The sequence below is a fragment of the Scyliorhinus canicula genome, chromosome 5, assembly GCF_902713615.1.
Source record: "Scyliorhinus canicula chromosome 5, sScyCan1.1, whole genome shotgun sequence".
NCBI classification, from domain to species: domain Eukaryota; kingdom Metazoa; phylum Chordata; class Chondrichthyes; order Carcharhiniformes; family Scyliorhinidae; genus Scyliorhinus; species Scyliorhinus canicula.
In genome coordinates, this window is record NC_052150.1 from 219282296 (window position 1) to 219308396 (window position 26101).

At 51.6% G+C, this 26101-nt stretch overlaps 1 protein-coding gene across 1 annotated transcript in view; it reads right to left on the bottom strand.

Moving 5' to 3' along the window:
- The window catches only part of vipr1b (vasoactive intestinal peptide receptor 1b), a 79265-nt gene extending 53376 nt beyond the window's left edge, over nucleotides 1-25889 (bottom strand). Inside the window, exons 1-4 of the mRNA XM_038798543.1 lie at nucleotides 25658-25889; nucleotides 22939-23041; nucleotides 6476-6583; nucleotides 4182-4282 (exon numbers count right to left, since the gene is read on the bottom strand). Coding sequence (XP_038654471.1) covers nucleotides 4182-4282; nucleotides 6476-6583; nucleotides 22939-23041; nucleotides 25658-25723 — 378 coding nt within the window. The 5' untranslated portion in view covers nucleotides 25724-25889. The remainder of the gene's footprint in view (nucleotides 1-4181; nucleotides 4283-6475; nucleotides 6584-22938; nucleotides 23042-25657) is intronic.
- Between the last annotated feature and the right edge of the window lie 212 nt (nucleotides 25890-26101).

The window sequence follows — 26101 nt, forward strand, 5'->3', positions numbered from 1 at the left end:
GTGTGGGTATGTGCGTGTGTGGGTATGTGTGTGTGGGTATGTGCGTGTGGGTATGTGCGTGTGTGGGTATGTGTGTGTGTGGGTATGTGTGTGTGTGGGTATGTGTGTGTCTGGGTATGTGTGTGTGGGTATGTATGTGTGTGTGTGGGTATGTGTGTGTGTGGGTATGTGTGTGTGTGTGTGGTATGTGTGTGTGTGGGTATGTGTGTGTGTGTGGGTATGCGTGTGTGTGGGTATGTGTGTGTGTGGGTATGTGTGTGTGTGGAGGCGGGCAGGGTGGGGTGGTGGGGGGGGGGGGGGGTGGCGAATGGCCTCCTTCTGCGATATAACAATTCCGTGATTTTGCTGAAGTGACGAACAGGTTAACGGTGTTGACGTGAGAAATATCAGCGCAGACAGAGACCTTTCGGCCCACTGCATCTATTCTGGCTCTGAAGGAGATGGTGACTTGGTTCCATTTCCCTTTGACACGGTTTTGGATTTTGCTTCAACCACTGTTTATTATCAGAATTTCATATCGTGTCAATCTTTTACAGCAGTCTAATTTACCCCGAGCCTCTTCCTTCGTCTGTATACCCCTGCATGCTTCACCCGATGCCGGTGTTTATGTAGTTACGTTGTGAACCTTGTGTTGCCCTACTATGTATTTTCTTTTGTTTTATTTTCTTGTCATGTACTTAATGATCTGTTGGGCTGCTCGCAGAAAAATACTTTTCACTGTACCGCCGTACACGTGACGATAAACTAAATCCAATCCAATCCAATCTTGAATTCTAATTCTCTAGTTACTCACTGGCTGGCCAATGATGGAGGAATTAAATATCTCCTTTAAGGAGCAGGCGATTTTTTTTAGGGAGGAGGCCATTTTGTCCTCCGAGCCTGCCCCACCATTCAATAAGATTTGATTGCGGTCTCAGCTCCATTTTCCTGTCTGGCCGCCATAACCCGCGACTCCTTCGCCTCACAAAAATCTGACTAAACTCTGCCTGGGGTAAATTCAAAGACCCAGCCTCCGCTGCTCACTGGGGGAAGAGAATTCCACACCTGCGACCTTTTGAGGAGAAAAGATTTCTCCTCATCTCTGCCATAAAAGGGAGGCCTCGTATATTTCAAATGTTCCTCCTGTTTTAGCTTCCCCCGCAAGTGGGGCCATCCTGCGGCTATTCACCCTGTCCAGTCCCCTCAGGATATTGTCTGTTTCAATAAGATCACCTCTCCTGAACTCCAGTGGATATTGGCCTCCTTCATCCTCTCGGCCTACTTGTGCTGTGCCACCTCACGAGAGGAGCCGTTCCTTGTGTGCGAGGTTAGACCCTCAGGAGTAATAATTGGCCATCCTGCAGTCTGTTTAATGGAGGGAAGTTCTGCTCTTGGATAACCCTCAGGCCACAACAGGCAGCCACCTGAACCTGCCGTAAAGCCCACGGGGGGCGCTGCCCGCGAGCCTATATCCCTCGTTTTGGAACCCTTCCAAAATATCCGACCAAGCTTTGTGGAGCGGGATTCCTTTTGTGGGGGTCGGGCCTAGTAAGCGGCCTTCATCAGGGAAGTGAAATAATTAAACCTTGGAGCCAGGAGCTCTTGCTGGCTTTGCAGAATTCCAAACGCATGGCCCCTGTGGAATAATCACACCTCTTTAACCTGGGATAATCCCTCTCTCCAGTTGCATCGTCTGGACCTGCAAAGACTTAATTACCCGCAAAGACTCGCATTCAAAGTATCATCTTGCATCATTGGTTTTGTCTATCTGTGCTGTGTTTGTGTAACCTACCTCTTCACTCGCCCGAGGAAGGAGCTACGCTCCGAAAGCTAGTGATTCCAAATAAACCTGTTGGACTTCAACCTGCAGTTGTAAGACTTCTTACTGTGTCCCTCCTAGATTGACAGACGTGTGCATTCCGGTCAACGGTCTGACTGCACTAATCCCACTTTGCAGAGCTTGACCCATAGCCCTGGAGGTCATGGCAGCACAAGTGAATATCTAAATACTTCTTAAATGTCACTAGAGTTTCTGACTTGACCATTCTTCCAGGCAGTGAGTTCAAGACAACGCCGCTCTCTGAGTGAGAAAACTTCGCCTCAAATCCCCTCTTAGTCTCTTCCTCTTCCCTTAAATCTATTCCCCCTGGTTATTGGCCCCTCTACCAGTTGGTAAAGTTTCTTCCTGATAATATAACAATCGCTTATGGTCAAATGAAGTTACTGTGAAAAGCCCCTAGTCGCCACATTCCGGCGCCTGTTTGGGGAGGCCGGAACGGGAATTGAACCCGCGCTGCTGGCCTCGTTCTGCATTACAAGCCAGCTGTTTAGCCCACTGTGCTAAACCAGCCGCTCTCCACCATAATCCACCCTATCTGTGCCCCTCATAATCTTATACACCTCTATCAGGTCCCTTCTCAACCTTCGCTGCTCCAAGGAAAACAGACCCAGTCTACCCAATCTCTCTTCACAGCTAACACTCTCCAGCCCAGGCAACATCCTGGTACATCTCCTCTGCACCCTCTCCAGTGCTATCACATCCTGCCCACAATGTGGTGACCGGAACTGCACACAGTGCTCCAGCTGTGTCCTCTCTGAGGCCTTAAGCAAGGAACCAGCGGCAAGATCTGGCAACTCATGATGGAGATGAGGCCCAAAAGGCACCACGTTTGGCCTCTCAATTCCTCCCCCCCCCCCCCCCCCCCCCCCCGGCTCCCCCCCCCCCCCCCCCCCCCCCATGGGAGCAGTTTCTCTCCACGTTTCTCCGTCTGCACTCCCCATGGTTTTGAGCACCTGCGCCAGACCCTCCTTCGTCTCCCGAGCAGAACAGTCCCACCTTCTCCAGTCTGACAACATCACTAAAATCCCCGCCCTCTGGAACCATTCTCCTCACTCTGCTCTGCACCCTGCCTGATACCTTCACACTCTTCCTGCTGTGTGGTTGCCCGGAGGTGGTCGCGCTAATCCAGCTGAGGTTGTCACAGCACAATAGGAGGCCATTCGGCCCATCGCGTCTGCACCAGCTCTCCGAACGAGCGTCCTGGCTGTGCGCCATTCCCCTGCCTTTTCCCCGTACCCTTGCAGCTTGTTTCTAATCGTCTGATGCCCTCTCCGATTGAACCTGCCTCCACCACACTTCCAGGCCGTGTATTCCAGAAGCCGACCACTTGCTTTGTGAAAAACATTCGCCTCGATTTATAAAGCCCGGGATCCCACTATTTAATCACTTGCCCAACCTGCCCTGCCACCTTCAACTATTTGTTCATAGACCACAAGTGCCTTTGCTATTTTAACAAAATAATAATCTTTACTGTCACAAATAGGCTTACATTAACACTGCAATGAAGTTGCTGTGAAAAGCCCCTAGTCACCACATTCCGGCGCCTGTTTGGGTACACAGAGGGAGAATTCAGAATGTTCAATTCACCTAACAAGCACGTCTTTTGGGACACGTGGGAGGAAACCGGAGCACCCGGAGGAAACCCACCCAGATACAGGGAGAACGTGCAGACTCCGCACAGACAGTGACCCAAGCCGGGAATCGAACCCGGGACCCGGGCGCTGAGAAGCAACAGTGCTAAATGTGGCCAAAACTCCAAGTGTGGCCTCTGCAAAGTGACACAAATTGTTTTTTGTTCAAATTGTTCAAAGTGACACAAATGAGCCCCAATGCTTGGCTTGCATTTTTGATGGTTAAACTAATCCGATTCATTGAATGTAGGACCCCGACACTTTTCCTGATGACTGTTGCCGGGGAGATCTGCACTCACTGTCAGCCATTTTAAATTACGCATATGCGTCACTCGCTGAACTTACGGGAGCACGAATTCATAGAATCATAGAATTTACGGTGCAGAAGGAGGCCATTCGGCCCATCAAGTCTTCACCAGCCCTTGGAAAGAGCACCCCACTTAAGCCAACGCCTCCACCCTATCCCAGTAACCCCACCTCACCTTTTTTCGACACTAAGGGCAATTTATCACGGCCAATCCACCTAACCCGCACATCTTTGGACTGTGGGAGGAAACCGGAGCACCCGGAGGAAACCCACGCAGACACAGGGAGAACGTGCAGACTCCACACAGACAGTGACCCAAACCGGGAATCGAACCTGAGACCCTGGAGCTGTGAAGCAACTGTGCTACCCACTGTGCTCCCTTGCTGCCCCGTGTTTGAAGAATAGCAACAAGAAACTGACAAACCTCCTCGTTGGACGCCATGCTGTTATTGTATGCGCAGGCCACGAAATAGGGGAGGGTGAGATCGGCCCAGCCTTCACTTGTACACCTCCGGCTGACGTTGGCTGCAAGGCAAACATTTTGTGTTTATTCATAATTTTGCACTGGATTGTATCTCAATGATTTGCATTCAACATAGTCTTAAGATGCTTCACAGGACAGTAATAAGACAAAGGGTTTGACAAGGTCAAGTCCCAGATGACGGTAGGCTGCTTTCCCCTTTGAGTGGGGAGTGCTGACTGGCGGTGATTTAACCTGAGGGTCACCACACCTCAGGCAAGGGGCAAGGTTGAGAAGGCGGGGCCTTAATGAATAACCTCAGCCGGTACGGGAATTGAACCCGCGCTGCTGGCCTCGCTCCGCATCGCAAACCAGCCGTCCAGCCCACTGAGCTAAACCTGGGTTGAACCCCCAAGCTGAAAGATGGTACATCTGACAGTACCGCACTCCCTCAGTACGGCGCAGGGAGCGTCAGCCTTAATTCTGTGCTTAAACCTCAGGAGCGAGACTTGAACTATGACCTTCTGGTTTGGGAGCTGATCCATGGTTGACGTGGCAGCAACTCCCGTTAGGAAAACACAAACAACCCGGATAAAGGTTCAACATCAAACCATTGATGTTGGTTAATGCTTGATTGGTAGCGAAAATCCATGATAGCTACAACGTACATAATTAAAAACCTTCTCCCGGGTGTATGCGCTTGTAACCTTTAAATGTAAACTCTCCAAAAATTCTGATCTCATTCTGCCTCACTTGATACGGACACACTCTGCAAAGCTTGGTGTTCCCTCCGAACGAATATTTAAAGAGGTGAACAATTGTTGGCAATCATGCCTTCCGGGGCTTCATGCTGCAGGCACCATTATGTGGTACCCTTGGAGTCCTGAGGGTGGATATGACCATCTACAAGGCACAAGTCAGGAGTGTGATGGAATACTCTCCACTTGCCTGGATGAGTGCAGCTCCAACAACACTCAAGAAGTTCAACACCTTCCAGGACAAAGCAGTCCGCTTGATTGCTCCCCCTTCCCCAAACATTCAAACCCTCTACCTCCGGCGAACATTGGCAACCTTGTGCACCATCTGCAAAGTGCACTGCAGTAACTCACCAAGGTTCCTTAGACAGCACCTTTCAAATCCATGACCTCTACCATCTAGAAGGACAAGGGCAGCAGATACCTGGGAACCCCACCACCTGGAGGTTCCCCTCCAAGTCACTCACCAACCCGACTTGGAAATATATCGCCACTGTCACTGGGGCAACATCCTGGAATTCCCTCCCCAACAGCACAGTGGGTGTACCTACACCTCATGGACTGCAGCGGTTCAAGAAGGCAGCTGACCACCACCTACTCAAGGGACAATTAGGGATGCGTATTGAATACAGGACTAGCCAGAGACTCTCACAGTCTAGGAATGAAAAAGAAAGTCAACATGGTGCCTCGGTATGGAACTGGCCTTGTGGATTGTTATAGAGAACGGTTTCCATGGCGTAAGGCCCAGTCCCAAAATCAGTTTAATGCCAGTGCAGCCATGATGAAAAGTCAAACGCACAGAATCCATTTGGTTCCTTGGACCCCTCTGAGAGATCAAAGTTCACTTAGTCAATCTTTAATTGGATAAGAGGACAAGAAATAGGAGCAGACTAGATCACTCGGCCCATCGGTCCTGCCCCACCTTTCAAAGGGGCTGGTTTAGCACAGGGCTAAATCGCTGGCGTTGAAAGCAGACCAAGGCAGGCCAGCAGCATGGTACAATTCCCGTACCGGCCTCCCCGAACAGGCGCCGGAATGTGGCGACTAGGGGCTTTCCACAGTAACTTCATTTGAAGCCTACTCGTGACAATAAGCGATTTTCATTTCATTTCATTTCAATACTATCATGACTGATCTTGGTCTTCAGGTCCATTTTCCCACCCGCTCCCCGTATCCCTTAATTCCCTGAGAGACCAAAAATCTGTCTATTCCAATACCTTCAATGATGGAGCGATCCTCTGGGATGGAGAATTCCAGAGATTCACAACCCTTTGAGTGAAGAGATTTCTCCTCATCTCAGTCCTAAATGATCGATCCCGAGACTGTGCCCCAGTGCTTTAGATTCCCCGACCAATGGAAACAATCTCCCGCCGACCGTCCTACCCCTTCCTACTCATGTAGATCGGCGAGGAGACCCTCTCCCAGTCTCCTCAATCTAGCTCCAACCACCAGCTATGTGAGATTACGCGAGGGATGCAAAAGACAGCGAGAGTCACGGCTTACCTTCGGTGTTCAGGAAAATGGGTGGCAACAGCGGACAGGGCCTCACCACAGTCTCCCCAGCCCCTGTGGAAGGCCAGCAGGTGATGTTGTCCCACATTACCTGGCATCCTGCAAACGGAAACAAACATTTTAAAAATAAATCGGACACCAAAACGGTAAGCTTCGAAATAATAGATCCTGAAACACTGGGCGTCAAACCATTGAGATATCAAACTCCATCCTGCAGGGAGGCCTTAATCCTCGTGTACCCGGTTGAAAAGGTGATCGGCAGTTTGCCAACTTGAAGCCTGGCGGGGCTGCAGCAATTTAATGCGGGGGGGGGCGGCCTTCTCGATCAGAGAGGGGCGCCCCTTATTGACGGGAAATTCCGCCTACACCTGGAGCTGCCAACCAATCAGACTGCAGTCCCAGCAGCGCAGGGAGCAAGTAGTGGCCACTGCTGGGACTGCAGGCAGTTGTAAAAGGAAAATATGTCTCCTGGGCTTGAAGGAAAATCTGGGGATTTTGGTTAGGGAGGGATCAGTAACCCGAGGGGGGGATTCTCCCAGCCCTGGGCTGGGCCGGAGAATCCCCGCGACCGGGCCACGCCACACCGAAGCCGGCACGCGATTCTCCGCAGAGAATCGGCGGCATAGGCGCTGGCATGGGTGGCGGGGCCCCGATCGCGGGCCTCTCTACCCCCCCCTCCCCCCCGGTGATTCTCTGGCCCGGATGGGCCGAGCGGCAGTAAGAAAAAAAACGAATCCCGCCGCGCCGTTCTAACCGGCTCTGAGCTGGCGGGACCTCGGCGTTGAATGGTCGGGTGGCGGCCTGGGGGGGGGGGATCCGACCCCGGGGGGGCGGGGCTTCTGATGTGGCCTGGCCCACGGTCAGGCTCCCGGCCTCTCTGGCTGGGGGCCTCCATTCCTACACGCCGGCCCCTGTAGACCTGCTGCAGGTTGCGCGGGGCCAGCGCGTTGAAGGCCACTGCGCATGTGCGCGTTGGCGCCGGCGCCACTGAGCATGCGCGGATCCTGCGGCGCACAGTTCTCACCAGGACCGGCAGCTGGAGTGGCGCGAACCGCTCCAGCGCAGTGCTGGCCCCCTGTAGGGGCCAGAATTATTCCTGGGAGCGGCCCGTTCACGCCATCGTAAAACGCGGCAGCGGTGACGACGGCGTGGACACTCTGCCGCGGGATGGGAGAATCCCACCCCTAGTGAGGGGCATGGGAGGGGAGGCAGGGGGGGTGAGTGTTTTAGGGACTGCGGTAGGCGCGGAGGTGGGGAATGGTGCACCCAACAGTCATGGGGAGAAGAAGGGTATCCCACCCTACCTTCCTGCCTTTAGCTGGCATTGTCAAAGCTGGTGGACTAATCTCTTCCATTCCGCCTTACTGCCCCCCCCTCCCCCCCCCCCCCCCCCCCCCCCCACCGCCCCTTCACCTGTATTAATGAGTCAGAGGCAGAATGGGGTCTTCAAGTGTCCATTAATTAGTTAGTTAAGGAACTGAATAGTCCTAAGGGTGGGCAGGCATCTTGATATCTTACCTCCCATAATATGGGGGACAAGTCAAGTTGGGGGGGGCTGGCCCCTAAAGGGGGTGGCGTGGGGTAAATTTCACCCCAACTGAAACAATTGGCCCTACATTTAAATGGGTAGCTAAGCTCAGGCTCTGGGTTACAGATCAGATTGCTGTTACGTAGTATGATTCATTCTGCATTGTGGAATCATCCTGCAAAACTTATAAACCCAGGGTGACAGCGTACTTAAAGGAGGTTGAAGTTCTTGGTGTTATTTTTGATTCAAGCACTTGTCCCAAATAACGTCAATTGGTGACCGGTTTGTGTTGCTCTGTGTGGTACTATGACTAGGGGTATTACGGTACCTGGGAGTGTGAGCTGCCTTTGGTGCAGAGGGCTCGCTGCCCATTGACCCAAATATTGTGTCCTCTGTACTCTCATTGGTCGAGAGGAAGGTAGCTCCGCCTACGAGGTGGGGTATAAGAACCCGTGTTCCCCAGCAGCCAGGTCATTTCTGTACTCCTGCTGCTGGGCACACTTCTTGCCGATTACAGCCTTTCATTTTGAACTACACCTACGCTTCGTGTTCATTGATTGTGCATCAATCTGTAATGAGAGGGTTCCTGTGGATATTAGCTCTTGGCTCTGTCTAGGCGTCCTTGGCTGTAAGGCAGGAGGTTGTAGGTTCAGGTGCTCACTGCCGAGACACTCAACAGTCCAATGCTGGATGGGTCAGCCAAACATCAAAACCGGGAGCCACTGACTAGCCATGGGAGGCAGGGCTCCATGATGATTGACACACTGTGCGACCAATGGCAGGTCTCTGGGAGAGGAGCTAGATCATTTGAAAGGCATCATCAGCAATGGAGCCATCGGTGCCAAAAAGGTTGTGACCTCCTCCCACGTGGATGTCAAGGGAGCGGGGGCGGGGTTTACAGGTCCACTGCCTGCATTGTGATGGGTGTTTACAGGAAGGAGGATAACATTTCACATCGATATTCATCCCTTAGGTCCAGTTTATGTTTGACAGAAAGAGGAGGGGCCATAAGACCGAAGAGCAGAAGTAGGCCATTCGGCCCATCAAATCAGGAAATGTGAAAAGCGGGACGTTTGAGCAATTTCGAGGCAATTGTTGGAACACCGTGAAATTTAGTGAATAACCGGGACCAACCTGGCAAAACCGGGGTGTTTGGCCAACCCAAATACTGAGGGAGGACTGTACTGTTGGAGGTTCTGCCTTTTGGGTGAGCTGTTTAATTGAGGATCCATCTACTCTGAAGTACCATTCTTCTAAAAGGCCAGAACTGTTGCTGATAATTTCCTGTCAGCAACCATCGCTAAAAGATGTTACCTGGTCATAGATGTGTTTTTTATTCTTTCACGGGATCTGGGCGTCGCTGGCTGGGCCAAGCGTTTGTTGCCCATCCCTAATTGCCCTCGAACCGATTGGTTTGCTCGGCCACGTCAGGGGGCAGTGAAGAGTCAGCCACATTGCCGTGGGTCTGGAGTCACGTGTAGGCCAGACCGGGTAAGGACGGCAGATTTCCTTCCCTGAAGGAACATTAATGAACCAGATGGGATTTTACAATAACTAATAAAATAGTCTCATGGTCACCATTACTGAGACTAGCTTTAGATTCAGGATTTTCTTCATTGAATTTAAATTCCACCAGTTGCCGAGGTGGGATCTGAACCTGCGACCCCAGCCCGTGAGGAGAGCAGTGTCCTCGGTTCTTCCTTCAGATTCCAGCACCCGCAGTATTTTGCTTATTTTACCCCAGAGCATTACCCTGGGCCTCTGGATTACTAATCCAGTGATATTACCAAAACACCACCATCTCTCCAGCTTTATTGCTTATATGGGATCTTACTGTGCAGAAATTGACTGCTTATGGTTGTGAAGTGCTTGGGATGTCATCAGGACATGATAGCTGTTATTCTCAATTTCTGTACATTCTTTCTTTATATATTTCTAATATGTATTCTTGTATATGAAATGAATGAAATGAAAATCGCTTATTGTCACGAGTAGGCTTCAATGAAGTGACTGTGAAAAGCCCCTAGTCGCCACATTCCGGCGCCTGTCCGGGGAGGCTGGTACGGGAATCGAACCGTGCTGCTGGCCTGCTTGGTCTGCTTTAAAAGCCAGCGATTTAGCTGAGTGAGCTAAACCAGCCCCTGAGCTAAACCAGCCCCTATATATTATTCTATATATATATTATATATATTCTTATTATATGTATGATATACCTTATACTCTTATATATATAAATTCTTACTTTCTAATTAGGAGGTCTCCAGTGAATACAATCCTAATCGATTCAATCTCTCCTCACAGGTCCGTCCCGCCATCCCAGGAATCAATCTGGCGAACCTTCACTGCTCTCCCTCCATAGCTGGAACATCCTTCCTCAGATAAGGAGGCCAAAACTACACACAATATTCCAGGTGTGGCCCCACCAAGGCCCTGTATAATTACAGCAAGACATCCCCTGTCCCTGTACTCGAATCGTCTCGCTATGAAGGCCAACACACCATTTGCCTTCTTTACCTCCTGCTGCATCTGCATGCTTACCTTCAGTGACTGGTGTACGAGGACACTCAGGTCTCGTTGCACATTACCCTCTCCTAATTTATGGCCATTTAAATAATAGTCTGCCTTCTCGTTTTTGCTACCAAGGTGGATAACCTCACATTTATCCAAATTATCCTGCATCTGCCATTTGTTTGCCACTCGCTCAACTTGTCCAAATCACACTGAGTGATCTCTGCATCCTCCTCACAGCTCACCCTCCCACCCAACTTGGTGTAGACTGCAAATCTGGTGATATTATATTTTGCTCGCTCATCTAAATCATGAATATATATTGTGAATAGCTTGGGTCTGAGCACCGACCCCTGCAGTACTTGACTAGCCACTGCCTGCCAATTTGATAAAGACCTGTTTATTCCCACTCTGTTTCTTGTCTGCCAATCAGTTATCTATCTGTCCATCTCCATAAAGTCCATCCTAATCCCACACTTAATTTTACACACTAATCTCTTCATTGAAAGACTTCTGAAAGTGCAAATATATCACATCCATTGGCTCCCCCTCATCAACCTGACTAGTTACAGCCTCAAAGAATTCCAGATTTGTCAAGCATTGTTTCCCCTTCATAAAACCACGCTGATGGGTATGTACAGCTGCCACTGTTTGTCGGTGATGGAGGGGGTGAATGTTTGTGGCTGGGGTCTAATCTGGTGACTGCTTTGTCCTGGATGGTGTGGAGCTTCTTGAGTGTTGTTGGAGCTGCACTCATCCAGGCAGGTGGAGAGCATTCCATCACACTCCTGATTTGGGCCTTGTAGATGGTGGACAGGCTTTGGGGGCGTAAGGAGGTGGGTTACTCTCCGTGGGATTCGTAACCTTTGACCTGCCCTGGTGGCCGCAGTATTAATATAGCTAGTCCAGTTCAATTTCTGATCGCAAGAGAAAATGCTGGAAGATCTCAGTAGGCCTGGCAGCATCTGTAGGGAGAGAAAAGAGCTAACGTTTCGAGTCCGATGACTCTTTGGCAAAGCAGAAACTGGTAACCCTCAGGGTGTTGATTGTGGGGGATTCAGCGATGGTAATGCTAAACTTACCTCTGCACCCCAGAGGAAACTGCTTTGCAATTCAGTGAGGGGGAATAATGTGGCGGGGGGCTGGATAATCGTATTAAAATGCATTGAAATAAGGCATCTCTCTGACGGCGAACGCAAGCACAAAATCACTCCCCAGGTCTTGCTGCATTTGGATAAGGTGAATGAGTGGGCAAATGAATGGGCAGATGCGTTGTTATCTGAGGAGTCGCGAATGGTGCTGAACATTGTGCAGTCATCCGCAAACATCCCCACTTCCAACCTTATGATCGCAAGGAGGTCATTGATGAAGCAGCTGAAGGTGTTTGGGCCTAGGACACTACCCTGAGGAACTCCTGCAGGGATGTCCTGGAGCTGAGATGATTGACCTCCAACCACCACAACCATCTTCCTTTGTGCCACGTATGACTCCAACCAGTGGAGATATTTCCCTCTGATTCCCACTGACTCCAGTTTAGCTAGGGCTTGATGTCATACTCGGTCAAAGCTGCCTTGATGTCAAGGGCAGTCACTCTCACCTCACCTCTTGGCATTCAGCTCTTTGTCCATGTTTGAACCAAGGCTCTAATGACCCTGGCGGAACTCAAACTTAGCGTCCGTGAGCAGGTGATTGCTGAGTAAGTGCTGCTTAATAACACTGTGGATGACCCCTTCCACCATTCCACTGATGATGGAGAGTAGACTGATAGGGCGGCAATTCGCTGGGTTGGATTCGTCCTGTTTCTTGTGTACAGGACACACCTGGGCAATTCTCCACATTGCCAGGTAGATACCAGTTGTGCACAGTTTTGATCCCCTTATTTGAGCAAAGATGTTGAGGCATTGGAGGCAGTTCAGAGGAGGGTCACTAGATTAATCCCAGAGATGAGGAGTTTGTCGCATGAGGAGAGATTGAACAGTTTCGGCCTATACTCTCTCGAGTTTAGAAGAATGAGAGGCGATCAAATCGAGGTATCCAAGATGCTAAAGAGTATGGATAAAGTAGACATGGACCTGATGCTTCCGCTTGTGGGGCATTCTAAAACGAGAGGTCATAATCTTAGAATAAGAGGCAGCAAATTTAAAATAGATTCGAGAAGAAACTACTTCTCCCAAAGGGTTGTGAATCTGTGGAATTCGCTACCCCAGAGTGCGGTGGATCCTGGGACAGTAAATTTAAGGAGGAGTTGGACAGGTTTTTAATTGGTAATGGGCTGAAGGGTTATGGAGAACGGGGAGGACGGTGGAGTTGAGGCCAGGATAGGATCAGCCACGATCACATTGAGGGTGTTAGGCTCGGGAGGCTACATTGCCGACTAGGCCACGGGAGGAGATGCTCTGGCCGATTTTGCAATCCAGATCTTGGTCTGTAGCACTGTAGGTAGCAGATGAGGAACGTATCAGCCATGATAGAATGGTGGAGCAGACCCGGTGGGCCGAATGGCCTAATTGTGCTCCTATATCTTATGAACTTATAGCTGTACAGGGACAGCTTGGCTAGGGGCACAGCATATTCTGGATCACAAGTCTTGAGGATTATTGTCAGGAGCCATAGTCTTTACAATACCCAGTACCCAGTGCTTCTTGATGTCACAGCATTTGCCGCCCATCCCTAATTGCCCTTGAACTGAGTGGCTTGCTGGACCATTTCAGGGAGCAGTTGTGACACAGTGCTACGGTGTCTATCTGGATGACGGTCAAGCATCCTGACGATACAGAGGCCTGGCTGCAGTTGGGAGAGGTAATGGTGTGGCGCATGGAAGAGGAACCATTATCGGAGATGGTCTGACCACAGCACAATGGATAGGAAAGGAACCAGGCAAGGGTTTACCGCACTGACCACCTCCCCCCTTCTCCTGCACCACCACCATCCGCCATCCACCATCCCTTACTCCAGGATTTGGAAGACGGTGGTCAAGCAATTCTAAAGGTCGCGGAGAGTTTCGGAAGGACCAACGTGTCAAAGTCACCGTCACAGAGGGAGAGTTTCATTTGTGACTTTGCAATGGAGGGAGTTGGGGGGTGGATAAAGTTTCAGGAAAGACAGCCATGAATTTTGGGGGTAACAACATGTTCACAGGACAGAGAGGTTGGAGATGGAGTAAGGGTTTGCAAAAAGGGATTTTCAAACAGAATACTGGAAATTTGGAGAGAGGGAAACACTGACCCTGCCAGGTAGCATGGCAGCCAGGAAGCTGAATTGCATAATGCAACCATGAAGCGATCTTACAGCATGAACAAGGCCAATCACCTCCATGAGTTTGTTTAGCAGATAAGAAGGAAAATAATAGTTTTGCGTTACACGCGTGTTTATCCCAACAAGCTCATAGCGTAACCATAATTCTGTTCGATGATATCAACAGAGCAAACAGGCTGGTAACAGAGGACACCTCCCTATGTAAACAGCACAGAGGGTAGATGAGTGCCAACCTGGCCAACCATGTATTTTTGTACTTGGCCATTCTCTCCGTTGCTGTAGCCTTTAGTTGTTCCGTTGGGGTTCCGTTTTCAGTTCCATGACAGTTGGTCAGTTTCCAGTAACTTGCTCAAGAGGCCGTTGCTCATGATGGCCCTCAACCTCGAGGCTATCCCACAGCTTAACCCTTTCCTGCCCTCTCTCACCACCCTCCCTCATGCACAGTCGCACAAACACGCACACACTCACAATGGGCTGGGTCCCCCTTTCTGAGACTATGGGCGGGATTCTCCGATTGCCGACTCCGAAATCGCATTTGGCGATCGGGCGGAGAATCCCCCTTTTGATGCCGAAATGGGAGATGGCGCCGATGATGCTCCGCCCCCTTTAAAAGAGCATCATCGGTGAGTACGCCGCTGGGACGGTTCGGCACGTCACCTGAAGGCCCTCCCCCAATGCTCCGCCCCCGTAGGGCCGACTTCCCGACGCCGTGGATCACGTGTGGTCTGAGGTTTCGTTAACCTCCCGTGGTACCTGCGGACTGTGTCCAACGCCGCCACAATCGGGGGGGGGGGGGCAGTTGCACTGGCCAGGGGGGTTTCGGTAGGGGCTGGGGGTACTGGGTGGTCCTGGAGTCGTGAGGGGGGGTTACATGGGGTCACTATCTGGTAGGTCGGGTCCGTGTGTGGCCGGCACCACATGCCGGTACCCATACTGGCCTGGCCACTGAGGCCACCATCCACTCACCCCCTGGGCTGCATACATTGGGCACGTTAGTGAAGGGGCTCCTGGGACACTCTCTGCTGCATATCACACAGCTGCTCCGGTACAGCAGGTGGAGGTTGGAGCACCCGAGGGGGTGGGCGGTCGGTGGGCAGGCCGTCCCCAGGGACGGGCTGCTGTCTAGACGGGTTTCGGGCTCCGGGATTGGGCGGTCCCATTGATTGTGGCGATACAGTCACAGAGTCGGGGACTACATGAGGGGTTGTTGTCGAGTATCCAGCTCCTGCAGGCACAGATGGAGGAGTCCGACCGCGTGTAGCAGCAGGAGGTGGTGCTGGTCATGCGTGCCACCCAGGCCAACACCACGCAGGTGTCGTCCATGGTGGAGGTATGGAGGTATTGGGGGCGATGGTTTGGTTATGGATCAATGTGTCCAAGGCCTGGGGCATTCTGTGTAGGCTCTGGCCGAGGCCCAGGACAGGGTTTCACCTCACAGGCGACCATATCCCAGAGCCACCTGGAAATCGCAGCCGCGCTCCTCAGCATGGTCCAGTCACAGCAGGCCATAGCGGGGAACGTCGGCGGCATTGCCGGAGCGCTGGCCAATGTGGCACAGGCACAGAGGGGGATGGCGCAGTCACGGGCTGATGTGACAGAAACCCAGAAGGTGGTGGCACAGTCGCTGTGTGATGTGGCCCAGTCCCAGATGGAGATGGTCCTCTCCCTGTGTTCCATGGTCGCGAGCACGCGAACCCTGGTCGAGACCAGAGCGGGCCTCCAGGACTGGCAGCGCCAGGTGTCGGTGAACCTCAGGGATAGCTCCGCCAACATGGACCCAGGCTGCATGGCAGAAATCACAGCAGCCGCCTCCACTCCTGCTCTACCGTCTGGGGATCCATCAAGATGCAGCGTTGGGGCCGTAAGGCCAGAAAGTTAGACACTGGTTAAGTTGGCACGGGCTTAGGGCACAGTTTAGTGAGAGGGGCTAGGGCACAAATCTGTATATGTGTTGTCACATTAAACAACTGTTGACACGGTTCCAACCTGCCTCAGCGCTCTGTCAGATGGGTGTGAGGGGTGGGCTGGCCAGAGAGGTGAGGGGCAATGGGAAGACATTGAGGGAGGGAATGGACGGACATTGAGTGTGGCCTGGTCTCCCCATCCTCCACAACCCTCCCCTGCACCCTCCTCGCTGGACGAGGCCTGCCCTTCCTCCTCCTCCTCCAGCACATCGCCGGGGGTGGGGGCTTCATCTCGATCATGTCAGGAATCATCGCGTGTGCCAGGATGAAGGTGCCGTGCCCACTGCCCGGGAATCGGGCGCAGACGTACATGATGCGGTTTATGTCCTGCCGTGGGAAGGTGGGTTCCTTCATGAACATTAATCAGGCTCAGAGCAATTGGGAACCTGATTTAAATGTAACTTTTACTGCCTGTGTTTCTCAGGGACGTTGGCAGTGAAAGGGGTGAGGGGCATTGGTTCTGCAAGTGAATGGCCTTTTCCAGCACTCATTGTGGGCCAAGAGGAGCAGCAGCGTTCATTCCCTGCTCCTTCTTGGGATGCTTACAGCTTCCCTCCTGCTGATAACGCACCCCCCCCTCTCTCCCTCCTCTCCCTACATCAGCCATACTTTCCAGAATGCCTCTTTCTTCTCTTCCCCTCACCCCTACTTCCTTAAGTCCCAATCTCTGGCTTTATACTCTCCTGATTCCCTCTCAATAATAATAATAATAATCGTTATTATTGTCTCAAGTAGGCTTAAATTAACACTGCAATGAAGTTACTGTGAAAAATCCCATAGTCCACTTCGGGATAACCAAAATGTCCCTTATGGCCCCCATCTGCGGCAATCACAGATCCCCCCCCAGCCATGCTAGATACCACCTTCAAAAGATGGAGGTGGGATGGGGGCACACCGACGGTTGGGGACTTCTACGTAGGGCGCAGACTGGCAACACTGGACGAACTGACGAGGAAGTGGAAACCAGCAGGAGAACAGGAATTGAGACACCTCCAAATAAAGCACTTCCTCCGCAAAGAGACAGTAGGGTACCCCGGGGCCCCATAAAGCACACTACTAGAGGACCAGATAGGCACAAGCAGCGAGAAGGGGGGGGGGGGGGGCTATGTGGGAGACTATACGGACAGCTACTGGACAGAGCCCGAATACCACTGGATGGGACCAGACAGAAATGGGAGGACGGCCTGGGGACAGAGGTGGGATGGGGACTCTGGAGCGAAGCACTGAGCAGGGTGAGCTCCACCTCCTCCTGCGCAAGGCTCAGCCTAATGCAGCTGAAAGTGGTGCACCGAGCGCACCTGACCAGAACCCGAATGAACAGGTTCTTCCCGGAGGTGGAGGACAAATGTGAACGGTGCCAGAGGGGCCGGGCCAACCACACCCACATGTTCTGGGCTTGTCCCAAACTTGCTGGGTTCTGGACAGCCTTCCCCGAGGGAATGTCCAAGGTTGTGGGGGTGAGGGTGAAGCCATGCCCAATAGTGGCAATCTTCGGGGTATCGGAGCAGCCAGAGCTACACATGGGGAAGGGGGCCAACTCCCTCGCTTTTGCTTCTCTAATCGCACGCTGGAGAATCCTGCTCGGCTGGCGATCAGCAGCACCACCCAAAGCTGCAGACTGGCTCGCTGACCTCTCGGAATTTCTCCACCTGGAGAAGATTAAGTACGCCACCTGAGGGTCAAGTAATGAATATAAGTAACAACTGTTTATAAATATGAGAAAAGCCAATAAAAAGATTTTTTTTTAAAAAGGTCCCCTAGTCGCCACATTCCGGCGCCTGTTCGGGTACACTGAGGGAGAATTCAGAATGTCCAATTCACATAACAGCACGTCTTTCGGGACTTGTGGGAGGCAACCGGAGCACCCGGAGGAAAGGCTGAGGGAGCTAGGGCTTTTCTCACTGGAGAGAAGAAGAAAGAGAGGTGACGATAGAGGTGTACAAGGTGATGAGAGGCATGGAGAGAGTGGATAGCCAGAGACTTTGCCCCAGGGCGGAAATGGCTGTCACAAGGGGGACATCATTTTAAGGTGATTGGAGGGAGGCATCGGGGAGATGTCAGAGGTAGGTTCTTTACACAGAGAGTGGTGGGTGTGTGGAATGCACTGCCAGCCGAGGTAGTGGAGTCAGAGTCATTCAGGACATTTAAGCGACTCTTATACAGGCACATGGACAGCAGTAAATTGAAGGGGTGTAGGTCAGGTTGATCTTAGATTAGGATAAATGGTCGGCACAACATCGTGGGCCGAAGGGCCTGCACTTGCTGTACTGTTCTATGTTCTAATGATGGAGCAGACTGTGGAGGGTTGAAGGGCCGACTACTCTTCCTATTCCCTACGTCACTCCCTTTCCCTCAACCACCCCGATCTCCAGCCTTCTCCCATCCTATTCTCCCTCCCCCCCACTTCTTCTTGTAGCCATGATTTCTGCCCTAGCCAATTCCACATTGCTTTTCTCTCCCCCATGTCCCAGCCTCTGGCCTTCCGCTCAAGTCCTGATCCCGAGCCTTTCCATCCGGACTATTCCCTGTCACTTTTCCTGGTTGCCGGTCATGAGGCAGAAGCAAACCCTTCGACTGAGGCCCAGCTGTAAAATTCAGACGGACCGCTACATCTCCAGTCTCAACACAATCCCCAGCCATTAACGCTACATCTCCAGTCTCAACACAATCCCCAGCCATTAACGCTACATCTCCAGTCTCAACACAATCCCCAGCCATTTACGACCTCCCCCCCCCCCCCCCGCCCACTGCAATCCTCTCCGTTAACGATCAGAGGCATCGATTTTAGATTTGAGCAAGACAGGGGACAAGCGAACTCGTGCTTAAACAGAAGGCAGTCACTCATCGAACTCGAGCTCAGAGATGATTCCTGGTAAATTTGAAGAAGAGGAGGAATGTGGGTGATCCATCTGGCAGAGATCAGCAGCCACTCGAGTTCGGTGCTCGAGCCACATTCTGTTTACCACCCCTGCGATGTGGAGACCTGGAGTGTGTCACCTGGATCAATACTGCTCACTAATAAAAAACAGATGCTCGTCACTTTCCAATCTGTGGGAGGCAGCGAGCTCCCAAGCAGTCTGACAAGAGTTACTAGGGATCTTTCGATGGTCACTGTGACTCATTTGCTAATAAGGAAATATCTACAGGGCTATTGCGAAAGAGCGGGGGAGTGCGACTACTAGGAGAACTCATTCAGTGTCCTTCATGGAATGAAATGAAATGAAAATCACTTATTGTCACGAGTAGGCTTCAAATGAAGTTACTGTGAAAAGCCCCTAGTCGCCACATTCCGGCACCTGTTCGGGGAGGCTGTGACGGGAATCGAACCGTGCTGCTGGCCTGCCTTGGTCTGTTTTCAAAGCCAGCGATTTAACCCTGTGCTAAACAGCCCCTTGCGGTATGATTTGATGATACAGTTGTTTGGTTGGACAGACGAGTGTGTGTGTGTGTGTGAGTGAGTGTATAAGAATGTGAATATTTACATATCAAGTCTGTTAAAGTCTGGAGCAGTGAACCATGCGTCACCCAATTGTTTTTGATGGCGGGGCGTGTCATAAAGCACACGTCTGCACGCGTGTTGTAGTCCAGATATATGGATAACAATGGTAGAGGCTCCAATGTTGTTTCCATCACATGGCTGACCAGGAGTGGCTCCCGTTCTCAGCGGCTGCCATTGGTGTGTGTGTGTGGGGAAGATTTGCAGGTCAATACCCAACCTCTTTGGCTACATTATGAATGCACCTTCCTCGGTCATCAAGTCCTGGGTGAAATTCGAACCCGGAGGTTCCGACGCAGAGGCAAGCACGCTACCCACTGCGCCCCAAGACCTCCTATTGTCTGTCGTTACTTAGCACTCAATTCATTCATTCATGGGATGTGGCCGCCGCCCGCCAGGCCAACATGTGTTGCCCATCCCTAATTGCCCTACGAACTTACACTCAAACCCACCAATGAGGAGGAGTAGGCCACTCGGCCCCTCGAGCCTGCTCCGCCATACAATAAGACCGTGGCTGATCTGATTATGACCTCAACCCCACATTCCTATGTTCTATGTTCCTGACTCATCTCCCCACCTTGTTAATCAAGAATCTATCCACTTCTGTCTTAAAAATATTCACAGATTCTGCTTCCACTGCCTTTTGAGGAAGAGAGTTCCAGAGATTCTCAATCCTCTGAGAGAGAATAATTCTCATCTCTGTCTTAATTTCTCCGCATCTCCATTTTAAATGGACGACTCCTTATTTTTAAACAGCGACCCCCTAGTTCTAGATTCTCCCACAAGAGGAAACATCCTCTCCCCATCCACCCTGGCAACACCCCTCAGGATCTTAAAGGTCTCGATCAAGTCGCCTCTTACACTTCCAAACTCTAGTGGACACAAACCTAACCTCTCCGACCTTTCCTCACAAGACAACCCACCCATTCCTGGTATTAGTCCAGTCAGCCTTCTTTGAACTGCTTCTAATGCATTTACATCTTTCCTTAAAAAAGGAGACCGAGGGCAGCACGGTGGCCTAGTGGTTAGCACAACCGCCTCACGGCGCCGAGGTCCCAGGTTCGATCCCGGCTCTGGGTCACTGTCCGTGTGGAGTTTGCACATTCTCCCCGTGTCTGCGTGGGTTTCGCCCCCGCAACCCAAAAATGTGCAGAGCAGGTGGATTGGCCACGCTAAATTACCCCTTAATTGGAAAAAATAATTGGGTAATCTAAATTTTAAAAAGAAAAAAAATAATAATAAGGAGACCGATATTATACACAGTGCTCCAGATGTGGTCGCACCAATGTCGTGTACAACTGAAGCAAAACCTTCCTACTTTGTAAACAACTCCCCTCACAATAAACAATGGCATTCTGTTAGCTTTCCGAATGACTTGCTGTACCTGTGCACCATTCATGCAGTAGGACCCCATAGCTAACCCGAGTGACGTTTGATAGCGTTAATAGTCCACCAACATACTGTAACAACCATATTAATAACTAATACAATATTAAATATAATTAAAGATGCAGTACCTGTCTAGCCACCAATCTGCCAAATAACCAATTGTTGTCTTTGCCAGTAACCCATTTGGCTTTATAATCATTGGGCAGCTGAAATGAAATGTGCCCCAATAAGCTGGAACTTTGGAGTTTTAGTAGAACGTGAAAATGTCCCAAGCTTTCAGGAATGTCTATGACAGACAAACGTTCTCTACTTCTCACGGACTGCTTTACTGGCAGAGGTGCCACCGTTTGGAAGAAATGTTTAACCCAACTCCAGGCAAAGGTAAAAGAGCCGACAGCGTTATTTCGAAGTAGATTTCTACCCTGTGTCCTTCAACCGACATCATAGAATTTGTACAGGGCAGGAGAAGGCCATTTGGCCCATCGAGTCTGCACCGACCCTCCGAAAGAGTACCCAGCCCAGGCCCACTCCCCCCACTCCATCCCCGTGACCCCCACCCAACCTTTGGACACTAAGGGGCCATTTAGCATGGCCAATCCACTTAACCTGCACAGCCGTGGACTGTGGGCGGAAACCGGAGCACCCGGGGGAAACCCACGCAGACACGGGGAGAACGTGCAAACTCCACACAGTTACCCAATGTCAGAATTGGACACACACAGTGGCGAGCCACTGCTTCCTCGCAACTCCAGTGTTCCGGGTTCAATTCCGGCCTTGGATTGGATTGGATTGGATTTGTTTATTGTCACGTGTACCGAGGTACAGTGAAAAGTATTTTTCTGCAAGCAGCTCAACAGATCATTCAGTACATGGGAAGAAAAGGGAATTGAACAGAATTCAAGAAAATACATGAGAATACATAGTAGGGCAACACAAGATATACAATGTAACTACATAAGCATTGGCATCGGATGAAGCAGACAGGGTGTAGTGTTAATGAGGACAGTCCATAAAAGGGTCATTTAGGAGTCTGGTGACAGTGGGGAAGAAGCTGTTTTTGAGTCTGTTCGTCCATGTTCTCAGACTTCTGAATCTCCTGCCCGATGGAAGAAGTTGGAAAAGTGAGTAAGCCGGGTGGGAGGGATCCTTGATTATGCTGCCTGCTTTCCCCCGGCAGCGGGAGGTGTAGATGGAATCAATGGATGGGAGGCAGGTTCGTGTGATGGACTGGGCGGTATTCACGACTCTCTGAAGTTCCTTGCGGAGTCGTGAACAGTGGGTGGCTGTTAAATTAAATTTCACCAGCTTCCATGGTGGGATTTGAACCAATGCCTGTGGAACATTACCCCGAGGTTTCCAGGTCAGTTGTCCAATGATACTACTACTAAACCACTACCCTCTGATGAAAATGGCTGCCATTTCCCCGACAGCACACCAATTGTCTACATTTCATATTGGCTGCGAGGCACTCTGGGGAATTTCATGTCATGACACGTACTGGATAAATGATTCTTTATTCCTTTCCTCCCACTCCCTCCTCCATGGGACCCTTTTCCCTGACTGTATCGATGGGTGTGTATTTGGGACAGTGCTACAGGGTACAATGGGCGCAATTCTCCCATCGGGAGACTAAGTGCCGACGCCGGAGTGAAAACCGGAATGTTTCACTCCGGCGCCGGAGGTCGCTCCCAGCCCCCTATTCTCCCACCCCCGGGGGGCTAGGAGCGGCGCCGCGTCATTTACGCGTAAAAGCGGCGCTGCGTAAATGACGCGTATGCGCGGCGTCACCCGCGTATGCGCGGTTGCCGTCCTCCCCGCGGCCGTCCCGCAAGAAGATGTCGGATGGATCTTGCGGGGCGGCGGAGGAAAGGAGGTCCGCCTTCAGAGAGGCCGGCCCGCCAATCGGTGGGCACCCATCGCGGGCCAGACCCCTTTTCAGCACCCCCCCCCCCCCCCCCCCCCGTGCAGGATCCCCCCGCCCAACAGACCGTCCCCCCAGCGTTCCTGCGCTGTTCCCGTCGGCAGCGACCAGGTGTGGACGGTGCCGGCGGGAACCTGTCGTGTTGGGCAGGCCGCTCGGCCCATCTGGGCTGGAGAATCGCCGCTCGCCCGTTACAAACGGCGATTCTCCCAGCGGCCCGCCGTGAATCTCGCCGCGCCGGTTTGGGGGGGGGTGGTGGGAGAATCGCGCGCGGGTGCCGAGGCGGCGTGGCGGGACTCGCTCGGCGCCCCAGCAATTCTCCCACCCGGCGTTGGGGTTGGGGGGGTGGGGGGGGGAGAATTCCGCCCATATCACCCAGTGCAGGTCGCTCACCTGTCTCGGAGCTCTGATTTTGCGTGACGACCTTCAGGAGGCACTCCTCGTGTAGCTGTATAATCTTCAGCGCAATGTCGCAGGATGCCGGCATGCACAAGACCTGGAGACGACACAGACCCATCAGAAGCTGCATCTTTCCAAAGGCAACATGTCGCAATCAGGTGCAAACTTGTCCTTCCTCCCTGCGTGCCTGCTGTGGACACATTGACACATCCGGGTACAGGTACAGGTGGGGCGCACGGGAGGCCCGAGCTACACAGCCCAGCACCTTCACTCATTATCTTCATGTTAAAGATAATTGGCAAAATAAAAACCAAAGTTGGAGATCAGGAGAGCTTTTAAAAACGCAACCAGTTTCTAGAATCAGGAATTCCCTGCGTCATACGGTGTGCGAACGTAAGTACATATGAATAAGCAAATTAGAAATGAGAAGGCCATTCAGCCCATCAACCCTGCTCTGCCATTCAATAGGATCATGGCTGATCTGATTGTAACCTAACCTCCACATCCCATCCAGCCCCAGATATGCTTTGTCCCCTCCACCCCCCCTCCCTTCTTAGTGAAAAATCTGTCTATCAAAATATTCACTGACGCTGCCTCCAGTGGTCCCTGGCGAAGAGTTCCAAATACTCACCACTCTCGGAGAGCAAAACAATTCTTCCTCATCTGTCTTAAATGCTCCCTTATTTTTAAACAGTGTCCCCTTAGTTCTAGTCTCTCTCACACGAGGAAATCATCGCTCAGCTTCCACCCTGCCAAGTCCCCTCAGGATCTTGTATGTTTCAATAAGATCACCTCTCATTCTTCGAAACGTCAATGGATACAGGCCTGGGCCTGTCTAACCTTTACTTGTAATATAGCCCCCTGCCATTATAGAATTTAGAATTTACAGTGCAGAAGGAGGCCATTCGGCCCATCGAGTCTGCACCGGCTCCTGGAAAGAGCACCCTACCCAAGGTCAACACCTCCACCCTATCCCCATAACCCAGTAACCCCACCCAACACTAAGGGCAATTTTGGACACTAAGGGCAATTTATCATGGCCAGTCCACCTAACTTGCACATCTTTGGACTGTGGGAGGAAACCGGAGCACCCGGAGGAAACCCACGCACACACGGGGAGGATGTGCAGACTCCGCACAGAGAGTGACCCAAGCCGGAATCGAACCTGGGACCCTGGAGCTGGGAAGCGATTGTGCTATCCACAATGCCACCGTGCTGCCCATTCTTCACCCCTCCAAACTCCCACAGCTCTGAAACGTCAGTGTAGGTCATTTCGCTTAACCCTCAAATTAAACCAATTTCCAAACGACCAGCATTTCGAAACATAGGTGTTTGTCTCGAGCCTGTTTTTTGTAAGCAGCGCAGAGACAGATGGTTTTTCAAAAAAAAATGTGCTCTGCATCAACGGAGTCCAATCTTCATCTTTTTATTAGGATTTTTATCCTCAGCTTTCTCGAAGGATTGTCACCCGCGTAGCTTTTTAAAATGTATTTGCTCATGGGATGTGGGCGTTGCAGGTTTGACCGGCAATTATTGCCCACTCCTAATTGCCCTTGAACTGGGCAAGCATGCATCGCTCTCCCAAATGTCCATTCTTCATAGTGCGCTATTCGACTGTGGGAGCCTCATTCCCACATTCACACAGCATCTTGTAAAGGGTGTGGGGGAGGTGTGGACTTTGGATGGGAATCAGGAGGGGGGGGGGAGGGATGCAGGGCAGTGACCTGGTCTCCTTCTGATCACCCGCTCCCCATCTCTGTAATTTCCTTCAGCCCCACATACTCCCCAAGGTCTCTGCACTCCCTCAGTTCTGGCCTCTCATGTGGGGTTGCACTCGGGACGTTTTCTTCCACCGAGGCGCTAGATCAATGCAAGTTTCATAGATTTCATCGAATTTACAGTGCTGAAGGAAGCCATTCGTCCCATCGAGTCTGCGCCGGCCCTTGGAAAGACTACCCTACTCAAGCCTCGACCTCCACCCTATCCCCGTAACCCATTTAACCTTTTTTTTGGACATTTAGGGCAATTTAGCAGGGCCAATCCACCTAACCTGCACATCCTTGGACTGTGGGAGGAAACTGGAGCACCCGGAGGAAACCCACACAGACACGGGGAGAGCGTACAGACTCCACACAGACAGTGACCCAAGCTCGGAATCGAACCTGGGACTCTGGAGCTGTGAAGCAACTGTGCGACCGTGCTGCCCAAAGTTGTTGCTGTTTGTTGCTGTCTGCCTCCTCCCGTGTCCTTGGCCAAGTTGCATCTAAACCGGCTGCACCCACCCACAACTGGAACACTCCGAACTGGCCATAGCTCCAATCTAGATCTGAAGAGGGCAATCCAGAGGCAAGCTTGGGGAAATACTGTGATGGTGATCGGTGGGACCCACCAAGTCTAACAGGACAATAAAAAGTGAAACGAAAAAGATGGGAATTAAATTCAGTCGCTCTATAAATAAAACACACACCTTCTGCGCAATGATTATGAGAAAATAATTTAAAATGATGCTTAATAAAACGACATACACCAACTTAAGCCTGTTACAATCCAATTCAATTTCACAATATTTATGCTGTGATATTAGTTCAATTTCACATTGCAGCAGGTATGATTTCAGTGTCCTTGATCTCCCTGCATTTTGGACAGCAGAATAACAGGGGCTGAATGGAAACCGGCTGGAGTTCACAAGGTGATTGGCAAGTGACTGACTTACCCCCGGGATTCCGCACTGCATGAGAAGCGCCGCGACCAGCAGGACGGAAACTTGACCCAACTTCATTGCGCCCGGAGTTGCGCCGCTCGCCCGGAGTTGCGCTGCCCCCTTCAGCGGGACCGGCAGCGATGGTCCGGCACTCCCGGCTGACCAGCACCAGTCTGCCTCGACAAAGCTGCCGCTGCTGACAAACGGGGAGGGGACATCTTCTCCCAACAAATCTCTGAAATCAACTTCACAACACACAAGGACTCCCCCCCCCAACTCCTCCTCCTCTTCCCTCCCTGTGCTCTGAGCCCCAGGTTGCACTTTCTACACTCCTGCAGTACACACAGCTCCCTTTGTCCTGAGTGACAGCAGCAATGTGCAGCCAGGGAACAAGGCTTGCCTCGCCTTCTGCCAATGGCAGGTTGAAGAGGGGGCGGGACAGTCAAGGTGCTGGGT